This window comes from Myotis nattereri (genome assembly GCF_964212035.1).
Source record: "Myotis nattereri genome assembly, chromosome: 9".
NCBI classification, from domain to species: Eukaryota; Metazoa; Chordata; class Mammalia; order Chiroptera; family Vespertilionidae; genus Myotis; species Myotis nattereri.
In genome coordinates, this window is record NC_138084.1 from 73765538 (window position 1) to 73789428 (window position 23891).

Consider the following 23891-nt stretch of genomic DNA (forward strand, 5'->3'; position numbering starts at 1 on the left):
GTCATTAGATGGGTTAAAACTGGGGTGCTTCTTGACCAGTCAATATAATTTAATAACATATTTTGCATGTACTTGATATAAAATATTCTATAACCATGTTAGTATTCTAGGTCTTTCAAATGAATAGGAATGATTTAGAAAAAATACCACAGTTTGTTTTCATATGAATATTTCATTTCGTTCTTTAGCATCAAAAATTCAAACATTATCTTTTATATAGTTTTGAAAATGAACTCAGTTTAATCTAGTTTTTCTGAGCCAAATCAAGGTCAAAAACATTTTGCTAGATGTTTTAAGGCAAGATAGTCAATTTTTTTTTAGACATTTGCCATACTTTTAATCAACTATGTTTCATCTATATAGTTATTTCTACCACTAAAACACGTTCTCTTTATCTGTGTTTTTATACATTTGAACCATTTGTTTCTTTAAAAGAAAATATACTTTTGAAAATAAGGTAGCTATTAATGTTAAATCTTTGAGCTATCATTTTATTATATATTAATTATAGGAATTTTAAAATATAGCTTATAAAAATTTGTAGAAAAAATTTATTCTTGTATGTAATCAGACTTTCTAATTGCTATTTAAATGTATTTGAAGATGATAAAGCTACATATATAGCAAGTGGTAAAAAATTATGAGTGAAAGCAAGTTTTAAATAATAAAACACAATATTCATATTTTTGAGAAAGTCTTGGAGGTAACCCATTATAATGTTTCCATTTTATAGGAAGACATCTCAGTCCCATAAAAAATTATATTAACCAAACTCAATAGTCTAATGACAGAGCAGAATTTAAAATGTCACATCACAGTGTTTTGCATTTTCTGAGATCTACTGAGGGGAGGATGAATAACAGAGGGCTGTCCTCTTTGAATGGAGAAGGCTTCTCAACGTAACTACTGTAGAAAAGGAAAAAAGTCCTGCAATGAGTTGCAATTAGAAGTTTACATTTTTCAAGAAAGGCTCTGGTGTGAGCCACTTGCAGAAATGAGAAGGCTTCAAAGCGGTCATACTATGTTTCAATGTTTCACTCCTTTCCCACCATAACTTTTATGAGTTAGTTTGAACTACATGTGAAAAAATAAGTTGAAACAGTCATATTTTATCTTTATGTCAGACCTTTCCCACTCAATATATTTTTTTTTAAATATATTTTATTGAGTTTTCACAGAGAGGAAAGGAGAGAGATAGAGAGTTAGAAACATCGATGAGAGAGAAACATCGACCAGCTGCCCCCTGCACACTCCCCACTGGGGATGTGCCTGCAACCCAGGCACATGCCCTTGACCGGAATCGAACCTGGGACCCTTCAGTCCGCAGGCCAACGCTCTATCCACTGAGCCAAACCGGTTTCGGCCACTCAATATATTTTTATTAAGAATCTATTCTATATATAATAATACCTTAGTTTATATGATAAAGCTACTTTGTCAGAATTAATTATTAGGTAATATTTAAAACCAGGTTCAGAACAATTTTGATAGGCTTGAGTGCCTAATTTTTTGTTTTGTCATTGATTTATGGATGTTTACTGACATTAAAAATAATCATGAACATGCTGATTATATGTGCTGTCCTTTAATATAGTTAGCTAAATTATCTGACACTATGAATTCACAATGCCTTGTGAGTACACAGAATTTATTAGTATCTTGGATACACTACTTTGAAAACTTTAAATTTAATATATTTAAATTGTGGGGAGTCAATATAGGATTAAGCCTCCGACTGACCTGTTGGCAAAGTTACAAACAAGTCCCAGCTTAGAGGGCACAGTCTTCTTAAGCATAATTAGGCTTGACTTTATGAGCTCCCTAGATCTTACCTGGGAATCTAATGGGCTGAGGGAAGTGCAACAAGAACAAAAACAAGTGAAACTCACAAGAACAGTGTAACTTTGGTAACCACTACCTTGTTTACCTCTGACTATAAAAATAAAGGCTCAGTTTGCCTCGGGATCTTTCTCTGTGGCCTCAGCCAGGCACAGGAAGATCCACGGAGACTAAAGAGAGCTAGAGAGTTCTGGACGCTGTCTCTGTGTAAAACATTCTTCGCCGACGCCATCCATACCTTTGGGAACCCCTGGACTGCCGGGGCTGGACCCCGGTATTAAATAAATAATCCTCTTTAGCATTTTAATGAGCATTTTCAACCACTTTTTAAAAATGGTATCATATATATTTTTTAAATATATTTTTTTATTGATTTCAAAGAGGGAGAGATAGAAACATCAGAGAGAATCATTGATTGGCTGCCTCCTGCACACTCCCTACTGGGGATCGAGCCAGGCATGTGCCCTTGACCAGAATCAAAACTGGGACCCTTCAGTCCGCAGGCCTACGCTCTATCCACTGAGCCAAACCAGCTAGGGAAATGGTATCATATATTTTAAGTAACCTCAAATCCAATCTCCTCAATCTCTGATCCTCTTAATCATATAGATATGTACTTACTTGTCGATAAGCCTTCTCCAATAGAATGCAGACTCCAATGGACTAAAGGTGTTACCTCCCATTTTCACTATTTTATTCACCAGGGTTTTTAGACTAGGCCATGGCAAAAGGGAAAATCTGCTTAATTAATATTTGTTGAATGAATAAATGATTGAATGCAAACCTAGATTTTGTTCTTCTTGGTGTATCTTCCAGGGATTGCTTACATTTTGAGACAAAGTGATCAGACCTTTTCTCAGTGGCTTTCAGACTTTTTCTACTATGCCCCACAGAAATAACTTTCATATCTGTGTGTGTGTTTCAAACAAAATATTCCTGAAACAATACTTAACAGTATTACCAGTGAACCCTGCTAAATAAATCTCTAAGCTATTGCTTCCATACTATTTATTTAAAGAATAATTCTGGAGCACAGAGGATTTTTAGAGCAGTGAAAACACTGTGTATAACATAATGATGAATATGTATGGCTATATATTTGTCCAAGCCCATGAAATGTAAAACACCAAGGGTGAACCAGTATGTAACCTTTATGTATACCATATGGAACCAAGAGTGTACCAGCAGGTAAATTTGGGAGTCTTTGTTTTGTAGGTTCATAAATTGTAACAAAAGTACCACTCTGGTGGTGATGTTGATTATGGGAGAGGCTACACAGAGGGTATATGGGAAATCTACATATTCCACTCAATTTTGCTGTGGACATAAAACTGCTCTGAAACCTAAAGTATTAACAAAAAAAGAATAATAACGCTGGTCTTGAAATTGATTTCACAACCCACAAACCTGCAGTTTGTAAAACACTGTTTTAGACAAAAATGACAAGAGATGAACCACATTAATCTTTGCGTTTGTGGAAGGAACATGTGTGTCCTATTAAGCATCAGATAGTGTAATTGCCAGGTCCATCTTTTCCTGAACTTTCCACCCTTCCCAGCCACTTCCAGCTCTCTATGTGGATATCACTGACCTTTCACACCCCTGACTTTCAGAAGCCAGGAGGCCTGAAAGAAAATGAAAAGTATCCCTTCTAGGTCTCATGGTGAGCAGCTGAGAAATTATGTAAATATGGACTTGGATTCAGCTACAAACAAAGTAATATACAAAAATTATTTCATATAATTCTCACCACAATCATACAAACCAAGAATTGCTACTCTCCTTTTATAAGTTAAAAAAATTGAGGCCCAAGAGGTCAGATGACTCAAGGAGACCAAGTGAGTGAGCAGCAGGGTCTAGATCTACTCCTGTTGCCAATAGAGTCTCCCTATGGGAGAGACAGATGCCTGGTGAGGAAGTTCCTGGAATCCAGAGGCAGTTCTCCTGGAGTTCAGAGCACCCAGATACTCAGAGTAGGAAGGCCCAGAGGCCTGCATGTTCCGGGCCTCTTCCTATGGACCATGAAGATAAAGAATACCATGTTCTCTCAAACTTCACCTTGCCAGTCTGTACCCTCCTCAACCCCACCCTGATCGCTAGCCCCTTGCACTGTGCATCTAAAAGCACCCTTGGTAATTCGTTACACACTTCAACACATGGACTTGGCCCATGACTACGAGAGCCCTGTGAGCTAGGGAGAAAGGACTGCTGTCCCCCTGAGAAATTAACCTTGACTTAGCTAAGGTCATATCCACTGAAGCTCAAAGGAAAGCACAGAATTGGGCTCCTCTGCAATTGCATGTTTCCATTTTTCTCCCAGAGGCAAATCTTCACTAAGTAGAACTAGTCAAGATTTATTGCAAACTAAACACTTCCAACTCCAGTCCCTTTCCCCACCCGACTATCACCAAGGCACCCGCTCTGCCTTGCAGGGGAATGAGCCAGTCACCTTTGGAGAAGTACCTGGGTTCTACCTTCCCCCACTTCCTCCTGGCCACCTTGTTTGTTCTCTGCTCCCTTCCTGGTCTAATGTCGAGGGTTAAACGCAGGGGGGTGGCAAGAGTCCTGGCCCTCGGTCAAGCCGGGCATGGGCATGCTCAGTGGGGGAGCGGGTGCTGGCCAGGCCCGGGGAGCTGGGCTGCTCCTGCCGCCGCCGGAGCCTGAGTGCGCGCAGCTCCGGGGCCGCAGCCTCCGGGCAGAGGCCACGCCGCGCCGCTCGCCGCCCCGGAACGCGCGGCGCCCGCCCCCTGCAGCCTGTGCTGCAGCTGCCGGCCGCCGGAGGGGGCGACCAAACATCAACCTGTTGTTCGTCCCGTCACCATTTATCAGCTCTCAGCACCACAAGGAAGTGCGGCACCCACACGCGCTCGGAAAGTTCAGCATGCAGGAAGTTTGGGGAGAGCTTGGCGACTAGCGCGGCGGCCGGCCATCGCGGGGGAGCGCGGGCGGCAGTAGCGCGGTGCGGCGGCGGCCGTCCCGGGAGATCGCCCGGGTTTTTCTGAGAGCAAGGCTGTCCCCTCCGTCTCCGGTCCCAATGCCCCGGCTCATCCTTGTCTACACTCTAATCTGCGCAAACTTTTGCAGCTACCGGGACACTTCTGCAGCCCCGCAGAGCGCATCCATCAAAGCTTTGCGCAACGCCAACCTCAGGCGAGATGGTAAGAGGCTCGGATTTTATTTACTTATTTTATTAAAAACAATCACTTTTTCTTGTCCTCTCTTTGTCTCTCCCCAATGCGAACCCTGGTGAATGCATTGTGGTGTGGGGGGTTTCGTGTCCGTCCCCAGATCCCCAGTCCTGAGAGAGCCCCCTTTTTTTCTGGAATAGGATGGACATGTGTGGGATGCGTGCAGGAGGGAATGGGATGGGTGAGGTGGCTCTCTCCCCACACCCTGGAGACATCGATTTGATGCCCAAGGGGTACTGATTCCAGATCCCCGGAGTTGCAGAAAGTTGCAGGCTGCGCCGCCCATTGGTGAAGCTCTTAACCTTTTGAACTTGAAACTCAGATAGCTGAGACACTTAAAGTAGAAGGAGGCACTCAAGAGTGACTTTCTCGGGTGACTTCTTTTAATTTTTATTGTTTTAGTGGAGAAAGAGGAAACGAGGCATTTCAGTATCTCAGTCACACCTGGGACAGACTGACAGCTTTTCTATAAATTGCTTAGTTTTAGGAGGTGGATGTGTGCCCATTCTGTCCCCAGAGTGACTTTCCCACTGGGGTTCAGAGTGGCTCAGAAGTTCAGAGTCTTGGAGAAGAGGGATTTTGGGGTTCCATCTGTACCATAGGGGGACCGGTTTCTGCTATTAATTTCCTGGCACAGAAGGCTTTTCAACTGTTTGCAAAAAAAGTAAAGCTCTTTAAACAGCTATCCTAAGCAAGCTTGTTTGTTTTCCTTTATTCCAGAGGACACCTGGGTCATTGGGTCCCAGAGACTTTTAATTCAGTTTATTTATGTTCTGGGCCTCCACCAAGTTCTGAAGTTGATTTATTTCTCAATTCTCAACTACAGCTGATGTTGCCAGTGTTTTGCAGCTGTTTCTGCCATCTACCTGAAGTGACTCATAGGTTTTCCTTCATCAATGACATCTTCCTCTGCTTCTGTACAGTTCTAACACATCCCCTCAGATCACCAAGTTAAATTTGTTGGCTTCACTGTTTGAGCTGGCAACATTTGACTGTTCTCTGGTAAATTCATATTAGCCACCTTGTTCTCTCATTGTATGTCCTTAACTTGGACTTTGCTAAAAAGCTTCTGAACTTTGAAACAAAGAAACTTCATTATATTTTCTGATGATAAGTAAACTGCAGATTTCAGTACATTCAAATCATCTGAAGTGTGTGTGTGTGTGTGTGTGTGTGTGTGTGTGTGTGGAAGGTACAGGGAACTATGGAGTCAACTCCTGGCCAGAGATGCCCCTATATGTATAGAATTACTTCATTATAATGTTTTATGTAAAATGCGCCATTATTACCTTTCTGATAACTTTACAACTTAATTACAGCATAACATTTTCTTACTAAACTTAAAAAGTTTAGGCTTAAGATCAATCTTTTATAGTTTTGTTTTACTCATTAATATTTCCATCAAGAAGTCTTCTTCTAGTTGAGTTTTTGGATTTGTTAATGCTTGCACTTTATATGCCCTTTCAGCTGCAGAGAGTAAAATGCCATTTCTAATTTGCATGACTTCATACCCATAATTGTGTAATCCTTGGCCTCCCAGTATCAGTAACAAGAAGTCAAGGACAGAATCTGAAAGTCTGTAAGCATTGCCCATTAGCCCACGATTCTGACTAAAACCAAGTCATGCAGCTCATAATATTTTTTTGAAAATAATAATCTCATTTTATTTTTCTGTGTGAAAACTCTATACATCTGTCAAGTCTATATAACAAATGATATACTTTATCAGCATTTCAAAAACTTCCCTGGATTTAGTTCTCCATATTTTAGCTAAAGCTGTTTTGCAATTATTCTAATAGTAGACACACAAATACACACACATGCATTTTGATTGGTTTATATTGTCCAATACTTTTCTCAATGTCAGTAAATAAGACTAGGACAGGGGAAAGGAGATTTAGGATAAAAGAAAATTGTCACATACAGAGTAAATAAATTAACTCATAATGTTTGGTTAGTTTGGAGAATTTTCAAAACATAGCTTTTCTTATAGAGCATGCATTCTCAAAAAGAAAAAAACATATTGCTCCAAAAGGTCAAAATTGGATATTAGGAGGTGAAAAATCTTTGGTATTACAATAGTGTGTGGTCCTTGAAAGGACCAGTGCATATAAACAGATTAACAATCTATCTCTAGTGTTAATATTTCATAGGGAGGGGATGTGATTAGGAAAAAAAAAAAGTCTAAAAGGGGAACCTTAAGTGGGGATTGAAAATAATTTAAAAAAGGTTGAGAAACATTGCCAGAGAGTTTTGGAGAGACAGTAGAATAAAGAATCTTTGAAGAAGTCTAGACGTTGTCTGAAAAATCTTAATGGCAACAGTTGAGCTGACAAGAGAAACTAATAATTTACTAAATTAAACCCTTGTTCTGATTCCAGACATTTTCCACTTGCTGTCCCAATGTTTCCTAATGCTTCCTTGAAGAAGACAGTAGTATTCTTGATCTTTTGACTATCAGATTAAGACAGGGAATAAGCTTGGGAAGGGGATGGACCTGGAATATAAGGGGGAATACAGAAGATAAAAGCTCCCAACCATTAATTTAGAGTCTCTGGAAGATCTGGCGCTCAGATTACAAATGGTAAGAAATCACAACAAAGAAATTAGCCATGACCCTTGAATAGGGTTTTGGAAACTATTATCTCATGATGAAACTGTCATTACGCTGAGTGCCATCGATTTCTCCCTGCTGACCCTGTTAGCTGCTACCTAATTTTGGGTTTAAGAAAGGAATAAAGAAGGCAGGCATCCTGTGCTGGACATGAGGTGTGTTGGAGACTGTCCAGCCTGATTAACACTAGATTGCCCAAGGAAGTCATTTTGACTGCTTTTTTATTTCAATTAGAAAAACAATTATGTATATAAGGACATAATGTCTTAGAATTTTGTGACTTTTTGTACAACATATAAATGCATTTATTAATAATTGTAGTTACCTCCCCCCTCCTTCATTTCTGGTATATATATATGTGTTATACCTATATTGCCCAAAAGCAGTCATTTTGACTGCTTGGGAAATTTTAAATAATCAAATGACTCTTATTATTGAATTGAGTAAATTTCTTATATGACCAGCTCGGCTCTGTATTGAAATAACAGTTTTCATTTTTTTCAATTACCGTCACATGATAACATACAAGTACATGATACATTGTTGATACTTGATAAGTTGCAGTTGCTCAATAAGCTAAACTAGTACTTGTTATTCGAATCTTTATGCAGTGATACTTGTTCTAATAAGTTGTTTATTTTATTTCTTTTGCGCCCTAAATTCATGAAAGAAATGTTGAATAGAAGTGAGTCATTGGAAAAGCTAAGGAACATAAGTGCAGAGTGCTCCGATATTATTCTTTCACAATGCAGTCAGTTTGACTGCTTTTGGGCAATATAGGTATATACTAAATTTCAGTCTTTCTAGTGTTAAAAAAAAACAAAAACCAACAACTTGTTTTTTATCAACCTGTACTTAATAGCTCCAGATAACCAGAGTAGTTAAGAAATGATACAGAAGTGAAGTGTAAGGGTTGATTAATAATATAGTTTTCTGCTATCCAGTATAGCAGACTGGTCTGCTGCTGTCTACTGGCTTTCCAGAACTCGTCATTATATTATACAGTTGACTCTTGGGGGTTAGGGTTGTCACCCCTTTGTCAGTCAAATATCCAAATATAACTTTTGACTCCCCAAAACCTTAACTACTAACAGCCTACTGTTGACTGGAAGCCTTACCAATAACATAAACAATCAATTAACACATATTTTGTATTAGATGTGTTATACACTGTATTCTTACAATAAAGTAAGCTACAAAAAATAAAATTTTATTGATAATTTCAAGGAAAAGAAAATATTTATAGTATTTATTGAAAAAAAAAATTATGTATAAGTGGACCTATGCAGTTCAAAGCTGTGTTGTTCAAGGGTCAACTATATTATTGTCCTAAAAGGACTATCTGTAGAGCCTTTCCCAGCACCTGCAGGATGGCTGAAGGTGACGGAATGGAGGACAGTGGTTGGATTTGGTCTCTGTATCCAAGAAGAAAAAGGTTCTACATCTAAGAAGGAGTAAAATTAGATTGCAGTACTTAATTGAATATTTATACTTCCTTATATTTATTACTTTTTCTCAAACTGATTCACCTCTTGGGGCAGAAAAAACTCATTTGGCAATAGCATCCACGTATTCTTATTTTAGTGCCTATGTACTTGTTGATTTTTAATAATAACTGGCCACAACTGGTATTGCTTAGAGTGTGGATCAAGAAGGGTAAAGATAGCAATTAACTGGCAGCATTATGTACTCATTTTCCCATCAAACTAGATAGAACTTCCTGCTGAGGGGATTAAGAGTACAGAGTCCCTCTTCACTTTGTTGACTTATTGTTGCATTCAGAAACTACAGGTGTTTGTGGTAAGTGGTTTGAATTTGGTCTTGTTGTGTTATTTAGTATTCTTGTTCTTGAATCATCTATTACATTATCATAATCTAGAGATAGGCCTGCAATTTTAGTAATTGTGGTCTTAGGTTTTTAAGTACTCAAGCTGGATGTTTAAATAACATGGGTTCCTATTATCCCAGCGGAAGACAGTACATTGACTTTGGTGCAGAGATCAAAGCTTAAAGGGAAGGCAATACAATAGAGGACAATATAAACAAAGTGTCTGAATGCTAAGAGTCAGATTTGTGTCTAATTCATACATTCTTCAGTGTTTATATTTCTGTTCAACTCTAGAGATATTAAAACCTCATAATATTATAGAGCATGGTTGTGAGTTTTAAATTTATCCTTGTTGTTGAAAGTATTACAGATATCTCCTTCCTCCCCCCCATTGATCTCCCCCACCCCAGTCCCACCCCCTTCTCATGCCTTCACTGAACTATTGTCTGTGTCCATGGGTTTTGCATATAAGTTCTATGGTTAATTTCTTCCCACTTTCCCCTTCCCTCTGAAATATGCCAGTCTGTTGCATGCTTCAATGTCTCTGGTTCTATTTTGTTCATCAGTTTGTTCATTAGATTGCACATTTAAATAGATCATGTGATACTTGTCTTACTCTGTCTCGCTTATTTCACTTAGCATAATGCTCTCCAGGTCCCTCCATGCTGTCTCCAAGGGTAAGAAATCCTTTTTCTTTTCTTTCTTTTTTACAGCTCATAGAATTCCATTGTTCTTTTTAAAAGGCTGGTTCAGCCATGTGTTTATATACTTTGTAACAGAAGAGACCACTAGGTTGTGAGTTACAGGAATGACCATATTGTGTTTATTAAATGACAGTGATTTTTGTCTACAAGATTTCCCCTTTAAGTGAGTGAAAGCAAAATATTGTTTCAGAACCACAAGTTCAAATAATGTCCCCAAGAGTCACTGACAAGCCATATGCGTGGTGTCACACAGGACTCTCCAGCACAAGTGGCTCAGATAATCCCATCATTCTAAAAGTCTGGAAGGATGTGCATCGTTATGTAACTGTCCTGGAGAGTTGAGTCATAATGCAAATCATTTTTCTTCTAGAACTTACTCTTGAACTTTCTTTGCTGAAATGATCTGATTAGCATAAAAACGCACTTCCTGAAGACCTTAATAAAATTCTTTCTCATAGTAAAATAGGAACAGCTTTTAAGCAAATCAGGTGTAGGATGTTTCTAACTCTTCTGTGCCATGCCATTTCTGTAATGCATTGGCTTTTATAAAAGATCAAGATGACTTTAGAGAAGAATGGGTTACTCTTTGCACTATCTGATCTCCTTTACGGTTATCTCTTCTCAGGTCATACTTTACTTGATCTGGACTGTCAAGAGAAGAAGGAACAAATCATTGTTAACTCTGAGCTCTGCTGCTCACCCTAATAGAACTATTATTCATTTATTCAAAAATCATTTATTGTATCTCTAATAACTTCCAGTTTCTGTGCCAGATGCTCAGTTATCAGACACATTTTGAATGAAACAAATACGGTTCCTGCCTTCTTGGAGCCTATGGTCTCGTGGGCAATATAGAAAAATAAGTGCTTAGTTCCAGTGTGTTGTCGTTGTGTTTGGATGCACCCTGGAGAGTCCCTCGATTCTCAAGAAGTACCTTAGAGGCCAGCACAGAATGCCTCAGAGGCTGAACATGTATAGCTTCAGATTCTCCACTCCTGTTTCAATAGAACAATTCCATGTATCTCCGCATTTCTGTTTCACATATTTGAATTCTTTCTAAGATTTTTATTTGGAAAAAATGTGTTTTCCAGTTTAAAAACCATGAAGCCACTATGTTGTGCGATAGGTGCTTTAATCGAGGGGATGCGCAGGAGTATGGCAATTCACAAGGAGGACCTAATATAGATTAGGGGTTGGAGAAGCTTCCTGGGGGAAGGGATGTCTACACTGGGGAATGAAGAATGCATAGGAGGAGTTAAGAAGTTGGCAGCAGTGAGGAAGGAGGGTGGGTTTTCCAGTGCAGAGAATAGCACTTGCCAAGATTTAGAGATGAGAACATTGGTAAGCAAGTGTCCACTAGTGAAAGGTCTGGGAAGTAATGTTAGGGAGTTGGGCAGTCCTGCTGAGGGCAATGGGAAGCCAGTGAAAGATTTAATTTAGGGAAAGATATGCCCTGTTCTGTGTTTCAATGCCGAGTCCTGTAGTGTTTCTGAGAAGTCAGCCAGACCAGTGCTGTGATCAAGACCAGCCTTTTGCCTGGCTGCTGTGACTCAGTGGTTCAGTGGTTCATTGACCTATGAATCAGGAAGTCACAGTTCGATTCCTGGTCAGGGCACATGCCTGGGTTGCAGGCTCTATCCCCAGTAGGGGGCATGCAGGAGGCAGCCGATCAATGATTCTCTCTCATCATTGATGTTTCTATCTCTCCTCCCTTCCTCTCTCTGAAATCAATAATAATAAAAAAGGCCAGTCTTTCTATACCTCCCTGCCTGTGGGACAGAGACACAGAATATCTTCTCAATATGCTAGAGGAGGCCATGCCTGAGTTTTCTCGGGACAGCACTGAGGTCCCCTCACCCTGGATACCCCTCTGCAGCTCAGAACCCCAGATATTAGAAACTGTTGACTCTATCTGAAGTCTCATAGGGTAATATAAATCATGAAAGTGACCTGTCTAGTGGTTTAAGTTATTCCACTTGTATATTTCAGAATTAATGCAATTTAAATGGGAGCACTTTTACATTAACTCTTATGAGGACAATTTTGGCAAAAAATTGCAAGGGGATCTATATATATAAAAGGCTAAGTTGACTCACGCATGCACAATACATAGAAAGCTCTCGCTGGCTCCATTCGCACTTGTGTGTTTCAATCTGTCACTGTCGATCGATCGTGAATTTCTCTATTAGAGAAAGGGTGAAGAGCGATATTACAATATTTCTTCTAATTAATTTCCTTTCAATGTGCACGAATCTGTGCACTGGGTCACTAGTAATATAAAGAGCTAAAAAGAAAGAACCCAAGACAAATACTGCAGCAGAAATGTACTGTCTCCCCACACAGTATTTCAGGACCCTCTGTAAGTCATAAATAAAGGAATAAGCCCACGAGACACTAACATGTATAGTGCACAGACAGGAGGAAATATTATCTTCCGAGAATGTTTCTCAGAACAGGAATGAAGCAAAACTTGTTTCTTACAAGAGTTGATGATGCTTTAATACTATATCTTTGCTCTCACCTTGACATGCAGACATTAGTATATTAACTTTAATACTGGTAGATTAATACTGTGTTTTCTTATGTTTTGTGCCGTGTGCAAATTAGTGGTTTTTGTATAATTGGGAGACAGAGAGATCGGTGACAGGACCATAGGCATGCGAGCTGTCTTTCATAAAGAAGAGTGATCTTTTCTCAGATATTAGGTTTTTCACTTGAGCACCTTTTTGTGCAGTGTTTATAAAGACATAATTGTGGATGCAGTACTTTATCTATAAAAGCGAGCCAAACATTATGGAAAGCCTGTGTGATAGGATTCTTGATTTCTGAAATTTGAAATCCAGCATGCCTTCTTTGGTCTGAGGGAGTGTAGTGACAATTGCTGGGGTGAGTTATGAGCATGGGTTGAATATTCTGTGTTAATTTTTAACAAGTCATTTCAGACCCAATGGTGAGAAGCTGCTGACAAGTTTCCTATTTTACTGAAACGCTTAATAAGCAATATAGCAATAGGCTAATTTTCTAGAATTTAGCTATTCAGCAACCTCAACTATGTAAAACACAACCAAATGAACTAATAAATATGCAACAAATTCGCTTAAAAGCCAAAATTAGTGTCACAAAGTGTATGAATGAGTTCATAGCGTTCATGTGGTAGACATTAAAGGACCATTTGCCTTTACTCTCCATGCAATTCCATCCCACTTGCTTGTGTGGTCCCCAGACCCACAGCAGACTGGGAGCGTGCTGTGACGTCAGTGAACCAGACTGGTTCCAGTTATCGCACTGTTAGCGTTGAGAAGTGACAGCTAGTAGTTTTCCTGCCTCCTCTTATATTTTCAAGCTTTGAAAATCATTTTTAAGACCAAAGAAAGCACAGCCGGCTTAGGCTCCTTATTGAATACAGTGAAAAATGCAACTGAATGTTTGTGCTGCCCTCTAAATTCATACCCTGAAATTTGTAACTCCCAATGTGATGATAATAGAAAGTGGAATTTGGGGGAACTGATTAGATTATGAGGACAGAGTCCTCATGAATGGAATTAGTACTCTTGTGAAAGAGACACCTGAGAGTGCATCCCTCCGTCTGCCATGTGAGTGAGGATACAGCGAAAAGACATTGAACCTACGGGCACCGCAATCTTGGGCTCTAGAACAGTAAGAAATACTTTTCTGCTGTTTCTAAGCCACAGTCTATGGTATTTGGTTTTAGCGGCCCAAATGGACTGTTACAACTATTTCCCAATGCACCAGGGAATCATGATATTGCAGCCTAGTAAACTTGCTGATGTTTTTATTGATGCTTTTGAGTCAAAAAGGAAAGTTTAGATTACACATTTGATAGGTTTACCAGTATCATCAGTTGGAAATGGTAGCAACTTAAGCATATATGGATTTCACCACAAGATTTACAATGCTCACTTTTACAGCTTTGTGGAAACAAGCGATTGTAGCCGGGATGGTAATAAGCTGTTGTTATCATTCTTTTAGTGGTAACTGGCAGATCTGTGTTAGTTAGTCAAGAAGGAGGTGAGCAGGGATTTCTATCAGTATTTTGGATTAGATCCTATTGGGATTAGAGTCCTAAATAATTTGAATGAAGACATGGAAAATGTATCTTCCAAACTTGCATATTTTAGCTGGAAAGAATAGTTGTTAGGTTGGATTACATGCCAAGGTTGGCTGACTTTTTCTGTATAGGGCCAAATAGCAAATATTTTAGGCTTTTTAGGCCATCAGTTCTCTGTTTCATGTTACATGAAAGCAGCCACAGAAATTACATAAATGAATGGGTGTGGCTGTGTTCCAATAAAGTGTTATTTACAAAATAGGTAGTGTGCCTGTAACTATAGTTTAGTGATTGTTGAATTATAAAATCCACATGTTCTTAGGTTGAAATGATGGGCTTATCCTATTAAAACGAAATTCAACAGAGATAAATGAAAAATCTAGCTCTTTGGCTAGAAAATAAGAGCAACTCTATAATTATAAAATAAAATAACTTGAATTAGCACCAGTTTATGTAATGGTAGATTAGAGAGATAGATGATAGATAGACAGATAGATATAGTCTATACCTATATCACTCTTTATCTTCTAACTGGTTTAGTTGAACACAGTTTATGTTTCAACAAATGATGTAGTTGCTAACCAACAATAACATCAAGTATAAACCCAATATTCGCATTAATAAGTTATCTCAGGATCAGAGTCAGCAATGCTCTTCTAAGTCAGTCCTGTATGTGAGTATTGTGCTTTTATATCCCCTCCTATGCATGATTCTACCTCCTTTTTTGTTGTTTGTTAATCTCTAGGATGTTTTTCCACTGATTTTTAGAGAGAGTGAAAGAGAGGGGGAGAGACAGAGAGAGAAACATCAATGTGAGAAAGACATGTGGTCCCAGTGGGCCAGCAGGGAATCAAACCTGCCACTGAGATATGTGCCCTTGACTGGAATCGAACCTGTGACTCTTTAGTCCATGGGCCAATGCTCAATCTGTTGAGCCAAACTGGCTAGGGCCGATTCTCCCTCTTTCTGATTGATTCTGAGGGATTGAATCCCTCAATCCCAAGACCTAAACCCACAGAGTTTACTTCTGCTCCTCTATTTAAACTTTCTCTTCTTATTGGCTCCATCCTCTCACCAACTCCCATCTACAAGTTTCTTTGCACCCTCCCATAACATATACAAGGTGTTTTACTGATTCTCTTCATTTTATCGCCGTATTAACTTCTTCTGTCTCACTGTAGCTCACTGTCTCCATTCCTCTCTACTTTACCCTTTGCAATTTCATCATCTTTGCTGCTCCACTGAACTGTGCTGGGTGAGGTCACTATAATTTGTAGCCGCCTTGTGATTGGCAGGTCTTTTCTTGAAATGTTCTCTTCCCTTGGCTTGACACTGCCCCTTCTTTGCCTTAACTGCTTCTAAATGATATGTTTTAAATGGTGATATAAACAAAGGCAGAACCAACTGAATACTTATTTTAGGTTATTTGGAGTAGCAGAGTATATTTTATGTTTTGTTCTGTGCCCGCAACCATTATGAATAGTGACAGATCTTATGTATGCAGCATTTTGTTATATAAAAAGAAAGAGCATTCAAAGGTAACAAATAATGCCATATTTTAACCTATCAGGTTCTACAACTGCAACATTTTGGGATAGATACGTATAAATTCATATATAAACTTACACTATTTAAAATAATAGAAGGATATTTATAACAATGGAAAATTTATAACAATTGAACACACATAGATTTTCTTATATCATTCACCCTTTTGCTTATTTATTATTTTTCTCTCCTTGGCTGGGTTTTCTCTTCCTGCCTGTGCTATAATTATCGGTATGTTTTTCTTTTGTGTGTGTTTTTTTTAAAATATATTTTATTGATTTTTCACAGAGAGGAAGGGAGAGTGATAGAAAGTTAGAAACATCGATGAGAGAGAAACATCGATCAGCTGCCTCCTGCACATCTCCCACTGGGGATGTGCCCGCAACCCAGGTACATGCCCTTGACTGAAATCGAACCTGGGACCTTTCAGTCCGCAGGCCGACGCTCTATCCACTGAGCCAAACCGGTTTCGGCATATCGGTATGTTTTTTAAGGCTCTAACTTTAGCCTTATCTTTCCATTTTATCCCTGGGAGTCTCTGGAAGATCTTAGTTTTGTCCAAAGGGTCAACTGCTATTTATGTGCCAATGTCCTGTAAACCTACATTTACAGCTTCTACTTCCTTACTGTGCTCTCCACCTCTTTTTACTTCACTAATTGAGTTCTACAAGGGTGATCTCACTGGGATTTAAAGTAAACACTTCGATTCAGTAGGCCTCAGAGTAAAATAATTAGTTTTATATTGTTTTTAACTTTTTAATTTTTAAATATTAGAATATTCATCCAGTGGTGCATTCCTAAACTGTATTAATATTTTTGTTGTCATTGTTCTTCCAGACACATCATAATTGTTTTTTAATGGACTGTTGAGTACATGTACTGAGCAGGTGTGACATTTTAGGGTCTAAAATTTAGACAGAGGAATTGCACCACTTTACGTGGCCTTTCCTGACGCCCAACCCTCCCAATCAACTACTCCTTTATTTTTCCCACATTCCCATCATAAAGCCTATACTGATATTTATCTACCTGGCTTCTGTTGGAGTAAGCAGTCTCTGTACTTAATAAAGTTAAGCATCCTCATTGTCCATGTCATTGCCTGGCAGGTAGGAGTAGCTCGATAAGATTTGAAGAACCAGGAAATCAGCCAATCACTGTCTTTTTTCTTACGGCTGATCATTTGGGCCACATGAGCCCTCCCATGACCATAATGAATGGGAGAAAGGATGTTTAACTCCTAACCTGGGGTGACTCTAAGGTTTCTGAGAATTGTCTGATGTCTATTAATATCAGTGAATAGGATAGGGACTAGAAGAGGAAGAGCAGATAAGGGAAGGTGATAGAAATATAAAAGTAACTTGTGGACACTTCCAGCTCAGGAACTTGTGCAGTATTGGTGTAGATGAACTCGAGGCAGGGGGCAAAGGGAAGCACTTATTTGCATAAATTATATGTAAAGTAAAATAGAGTAATTAACGATCATGTCTTTACAGTAAGTGGTGTTTCTGATTGTGGGTGTACATGCTAATACCTGATATTTCTTGCGTACTTATAACATGCAAAAGTGCTTTCTTAGCTGTTATAAACATTAGCTTGGTGGAGAGAGTTGGTTATGTTTCCGAATGACTTTCTGGGAGTGCCAACATCACACATACTTTTAGATGCTGCCTAGGCATAAGCATGCCATTTTGTGGTTAATTTTGGACTTATATCAATGAAATGTGGAGAGTTTTTAACTGTTTTTTCCCACCTCATCCTAAAATAATCCCACACATGCTCTGACTAGAATGAATTCTTCTTGGTATACCTTTCCCTTCCAGTGTTAGTATTTGAGAACTTTCATGTGAAGCTTCCACTACTTAATAATAGAAGTTCAAAGAAAGAAGTAAATAAAGTAAGGGTCAGTAAACAATTTGTTAGGTTGAATCTCAGTGGTTAAGTATAGAAAGCTAAGGTAAGATGAATTCATCTCCATTCCATTTAAAGATTTATTCATATAAAGTGAACACGTTCACACTTTAAGTTATTATACTGAGGATTAAAGAAGAGAATCGCTACTGAGTGGGACAAAAAGTATACATTTGCTATAAAACAAGAAGCTCACTGATGGAGTTGCTAAACATGGAAATAAATAATTTTAGACAGTAGTTAATTAAAAAAAAAAGAATAGAGTGAGAGCTATTTGGAATTTAGTTTAATTAAGTATGGGGTAAGGGGAGATTATTTAAATAACTCTGGGAGAGCCCCTCTGGCTTGCACTACTTTGATTTGGTTCTTTAGTTCACTGAAGGTTAGTTTACTAAAGTATTTTTCACCAAACCCAACTGCAAAAAGCATAAACAAACACATTTGTTCAATAAATATTGATTGAGTACTGACTACATGCAGAGCACTGGATGAAGCACTAAGGCAAACAGTTAAGCATAAGGCACAGCCTCAACTCCATTATAACTTACACTAAAGGGATAAAATATGTATATAAATAATTATAGGGCAGCTTATGTTACCTAGTTTTGTTTTTTTATTTTAAAAAATTTTGTTTATTCAATTCCACATACTATGTGATTCTTGTCTTTCTCTGACTGGCTCATTTCACTTGGCCAAGTCCATCCATGCTGTCAGAAATGGTAAGATTTCCTTCTTTTATATGGTCCAGCAGTATTCCATTATGCAAATATGCCACAGCTCTTTTTTATCCACTCATCAACTGATGGACACTTAAGCTGCTCCCAAATTTTGGCTGTTGTAGGTAATACTGCAATGAACATAGGGGTGCATATATTCTTTACAATTAGTTTTTTGGGTTTCTTCAAACATATTCCCTGAAGTGGAGCTCCTGGGTCAAAAAGAAGTCCCATTTTTAATTTTTTGAGCTAACTTCGTTCTGCTTTTTACAGTGGTTTCACCAATCTGAATTCCCACCAACAGTGCCAGGGTTCCCTTTTCTCTACATCCTCACCAACCCTTGTTGTTTGTTTATTTATTGATTAGAGGCCCCATGCACGAATTTGTGAATGGGTGGGGCCTGGCTGGTCCACCCAGATGGGGGTCGGCCAGGAGGAGGGGCAGCAGGAGGGCTCCAGGGCCTGTCCAGCCCGTCTTGCTCAGTCCCGATCGGCCGGACCCCAGCATCAAGCTAAACTACTGGTCAGAGTGTTTGCCCCCGGGTGGTCAGTGCACCTCATAGGGAGCGGTTGAGTGGACTTAGCATATCATTAGCATATTCACTTTGATTGGTTGAACGGATGACTGGACAACCAGACACTTAGCATATTAGGTTTTTATTATATTGGATGATAGCCATTCTGAGAGATGTGAGGTGATACCTCATTGTGGTTTTAATTTGGATTTCTCTGATGATTAGTGATGTTGACCATCTTTTCATATATCTTTGGACATCTGTATGTCTTCTTCAAAGAAGTGTCTATTCAGGCCCTTTGCCCATTTTTAAATTGGATTATCTGGTTATTGCTATTGAGTGTGTATATTCTTTATAGATTCTGGATATTAAACCCTTATGAGATGTATCATTGATGAATATGCTCTCCAATTCAGGGGGCTGTATTTTTATTTTGTTGATCCTTTGCTGTGCAGAAACTTTTTAGTTTGCTGTAGTCCCATTTGTTCATTTTTTCTTTTGTTTCTCTTGCCTGAGGCAATATGTCAGAAAAAAATGTCCATGATTTTACTGCTTATGTGTTCATTTAGGATTTTTATAGTTTCTAGTTTCACATTTAAGTATTTAATCCATTTTTAGTATATGGTATAAAAACTGGCCTTAGTTTCATTTTTTTTCACATATGTATCCAATTTTCTCAACAGCAGTTATTGAATAGACTATCTTTATTGCATTATATGTTTTTGCCTCTTTTGTTAAATATTAATTGACCATAAAGTTGTAGGTATATTTCTGGGTCCTCTATTTTGTACCATTGAACTATATGTCTGTTTTTATGTCAGTACCATGCTCTTTTGATAACTATGGCATTATAGTGTAGTTTGCTATCAGGTAGCATAATTCCTCTGACTTTGTTCTCCTTTCTTAAGATTGCTGTGGCTATCTGAGGCCTCCTGTGGTTCCATATAAATTTTTGGAATATTTGATCAAGTTCTGTGAATGTGTTGAATCTGTGGATCACTTTGAGTAGTATGGACATTTTAAGATGTTAATTATTTTGATCCATGAACATGGTATATGCTTTCATTTATTTGTATCTTCTTCATTTTCTTCATTGTCTTATAATTTTCCACAGGCCTTTTATATACTTGATTAAATTTAATATTTTTAACTGATTTTAGAGAGAGGAACAGAAAGGGAGAGAGAGATAGAAACATCAGTGATGAGAGAAAATCATTGATCAGCTGCCTCCTGCACACATACACTCCCACATTGGGGATCAATCCTGCAGCCCAGGCACGTGCCCTGACTGGGAATCAAACCTATGACCTCTTGGTTCATGGATTGATGCTCAACCCCTGAGTCACACTCACTGGGCAAAATATATTTCTAGGCATTTTATTTTTTGATGCAATTGTAAATGGCATTGTTTTCTTAGTTTTCCTTTCTGATAGTTCATTATTGGCATATAAAATGCTACTGATTTCTGGTTATTTCTTTTGTATCCTGCTACTTTACTAAATATATTTACTAGTAGTAGTTTTTTTTTTTTTTTCATGGAATCTTTAGGTTTCTTTACACACAGGATCATTTCATCTACAAATAATGACAGTTTTACTTACTTCTTCCATTCCAATTTGATGCATTTTATTGTCTTTCTTCTACTCACTTTGGAACTTGTTTGTTTTACTTTGTCTAGTTCCTTTAAGTATAAACTTAGATTGTTAGGTAGGCCTATAATGCTAATGAAATTTCCTCTCAGGACTACTTTCGCTGTGTCCCATAAATTTGAGGTTGTATTCTCATTTTCATTTGTTTTAAGGTATCTTTTTCTTCCTTGATCTTATTGTTAACCCAGTTATTGTTTAGTAACATGTTATTTAGCCTCCATGTTTTTGTGTGTTTTTTACTTGTGATTGATTTCCAGTTTCATACAATTATGGTTAGAGAAGATACTTGAAATGATTTAAATTTTCCTAAATTAATTGGGACTTGACTTGTGGTCTAAAATGTGGTCTAACCAAGATAATGTCTCATGTGCACTTGAAAAGAATGGATATTTTGCTGCTTTGGAGTGAAATGCTCTGAAGATATTAATTAAATCTATCTGATCTAGTGTGTTACTTAAGACTGCCGTTTCCTTGTTGATTTTTGGCCTAGAAGATCTATTCATTGATATCAATAGGGTGTTAAAATACCCTATTTTGACTGCATTTCTGTCCATCTCTCCCTTCATGCCCATCAAGGTTTGCTTTACGTAATTAGGTGCTCTTATGTTGGGCGCATACATTTTGGCAAGGGTTACATCCTCTTATTGGATTGTTCCTTTCATCATTAAGTAGTATCCTTCTATGTCTCTTACTATAGCCTTGGTTTTAAAGTCTATTTTGTCAGATATAAGTATTGTTACTCCAGCTTTTTTTTTCCTTTCCATTTTCATGAAATATCTTTTTCTATCCCTTTACTTTTATTCTGTGTGTATCATTTATTCTGAGGTGTGTCTTTTGTAGACAACATTTATATGTGTCTTGTTTCCTTATCTATTCAGTAACCTATGTCTTTCGATTGGATCATTTAAGCTTTTTACAGTTAAAGTGATTATTGATAGGTGCATATTTATTGTCATTTTATTCTTTTAATGCTGTTCCTTTGTTGTTGTTGTTCTCCTTCTTCTCCTTCTCCTTCTCCTCCTCCTCCTCCTCCTCCTCCTCCTCCTCCTCCTCCTCCTCTCCCCCTTCTTCATCCTCCCCTCTTCTCCTCCTCCTCCTTCTTCTCCTTCTTCTCCTCTTCCTCCTTTTTTCTTCTTCATCTCCTTCTCCTTCTTTTCCTCCTTCATCAGGAAGACCATTTAACATTTATTTTACTACTAGTTTGGTGGTAACAAATGCCTTTACCTTTTGCTTATCTGGAAAGCTCTTTATCTCTCTTTCAATTTTAAATGATAAGCTTGCTGGATAGAGTAATCTTGTTTTCAGGCCCATGTTTTTCATTACTTTGAATACTTCATGCCAGTCCCTTCAGGACTGAAATGCTTCTGTTGAGAAATCAGCTAACAATCTTCTGGGTGTTCCCTTGTAGCTAACTGCCTTTCTCTTGCTGCTTTTAAGATTTTATCTTTGTCTTTAACCTCTGTCATTTTAATTATGATGTATATTGGTGTGGGCCATCTTTTTGAGTACTCTCTGTGCTTTCTGGACCTATGTGTCTTTTTCCTTCACCTGCTTAGCGAAATTTTCAGTCATTATTTCTTCAAATACGTTCTTGATCCCCTGCTCTCTCTCTTCTCCATCTGGTTACCCCTGTAATGTTGATGTTGTTATACTTCATGTTGTCCCACAGGTCCCTTAAACTATCCTCATTTTTTTCAATTCCTTTTTTTTCCCCTGCTCTAATTGGGTATTTTTCTACCTTGTCTTCCAAATTGCTGATTTGATTCTATACAACCTACTGTTTAGTCCATCCAGTGTATTATTTTTAAAAAAATATCTTTATTGTTGAAAGTATTATATATGCACCCCATTTTTCCCCATTGACCCCTTCCAGTGTGCTTATCCAAAGTGATATACAAAAAGGACCAATTTTAGTGAGTGCTTTAGTGCAGATTGTAAATCTGTGTATTGGGGTATGTTCTAGGCTGAGTAATGGCCCTCAAAGATTTTATGTCCCACTTCTGGCACCTCTAAATGCTTTCTTATATAGTAAAGACTTTGCAGGTGTGATTTAACTAAGGATCCAGGGATGGAGGGATTATCTTGTATTACATGGGTATCCTTATAGGAGACAGACTAAGGGAGACTTGACACAGGCAGAAGAAGAGAAGGCATTGTGACCATAGAAACAGAGATTTAAGTGATGTGGCCACAAGCCAAGGAATGCCAGCAGCCACCAGAAACTAGAAGAAGCAGGGAACAGAGTCTCCCCTAGGGCACTCAGAGGGAGCATGACCCTGCCAACACTTTGATTTTTGCTCACTGAATTGATTTCAGACTTCTGGCCTCCGAATTATAAGAGTATAAATATGTGTTGTTTTAAGCCAATAAATGTGTGGTAATGTGTTATGTTACAGCACTGACATAAATATAAAAAAGCATTTGTTATGAAAGATGGAACTGCTTAGTTTGATGAACTCAATTTTCTAGCCACTTACAAAATTTCGCTGTCCAGTAATTCTATATTGATAGCTTAGTATTACATTTAGGCCTCTGCTTTTGAGAAATTTCTAGCCTTACTTTGGCCCTCATTCTATATCAGAATATTTAGAAAATTCAAGTCCTGACATGATGAAAAGGGCAATGATACTATTTCATTATATTTCATAGATTTTTAAAAAATTTCTCTTAACCAAAATATATCATTTATGCATTTCTTGGCTCATACATTCACTTATTTGTTTATTCACAAATTTTTGTTGTGATTCCACTATATGCCAGTTTCTATACTAGGTTCTGGAGCACAATGTCAAAAGTGATATGATAATAATTACTTTGTTAATTGAGCATGGGGTAATTATGTGATAATCACTAGCATCCAAAAGGTACTTATTAGTGTGGAGAGTATGCTGATGTAATATATATTGTCAGTGCAATGATGATTTATATATTAGGTGATGGAATAGAAGAGATATATTTAGAAAAAATATTTTCAAATATTAGGATTATTGGAAATTTGGAGTTTAGGGCAGTATCAGTGAATTCCAGTTGATTACTGTTTTTAAATCTTGGCAGTGAGCTACAGGTTTCATTTTCTTGTAGTTTTACATGCTCACCACTCTGCCCTATGTCTCCTAAAAATCACAAAAGCATCAACCTTCTCACTTCTGATATCATAATGATACTTTTTTTTCCAAAGAAGTAACTTATTTTTTATAATCTCATTCACCTGACAAGTAAGGAGTCTCCAGGGACTTTCTGCAGGTTTAGAGTGGCCAATTGGCTGGTCCTGGGTTCAGAGGAAATTTGCAACTAGTGGCTATGCATAAGGACC

General features: G+C 38.1%; 1 protein-coding gene across 1 annotated transcript in view; it reads left to right on the plus strand.

Moving 5' to 3' along the window:
- Positions 1 to 4676: 4676 nt before the first annotated feature.
- The window catches only part of PDGFD (platelet derived growth factor D), a 221849-nt gene continuing 202634 nt past the window's right edge, over positions 4677 to 23891 (plus strand). Inside the window, exon 1 of the mRNA XM_081098110.1 lies at positions 4677 to 4997. Coding sequence (XP_080954236.1) covers positions 4874 to 4997 — 124 coding nt within the window. The 5' untranslated portion in view covers positions 4677 to 4873. The remainder of the gene's footprint in view (positions 4998 to 23891) is intronic.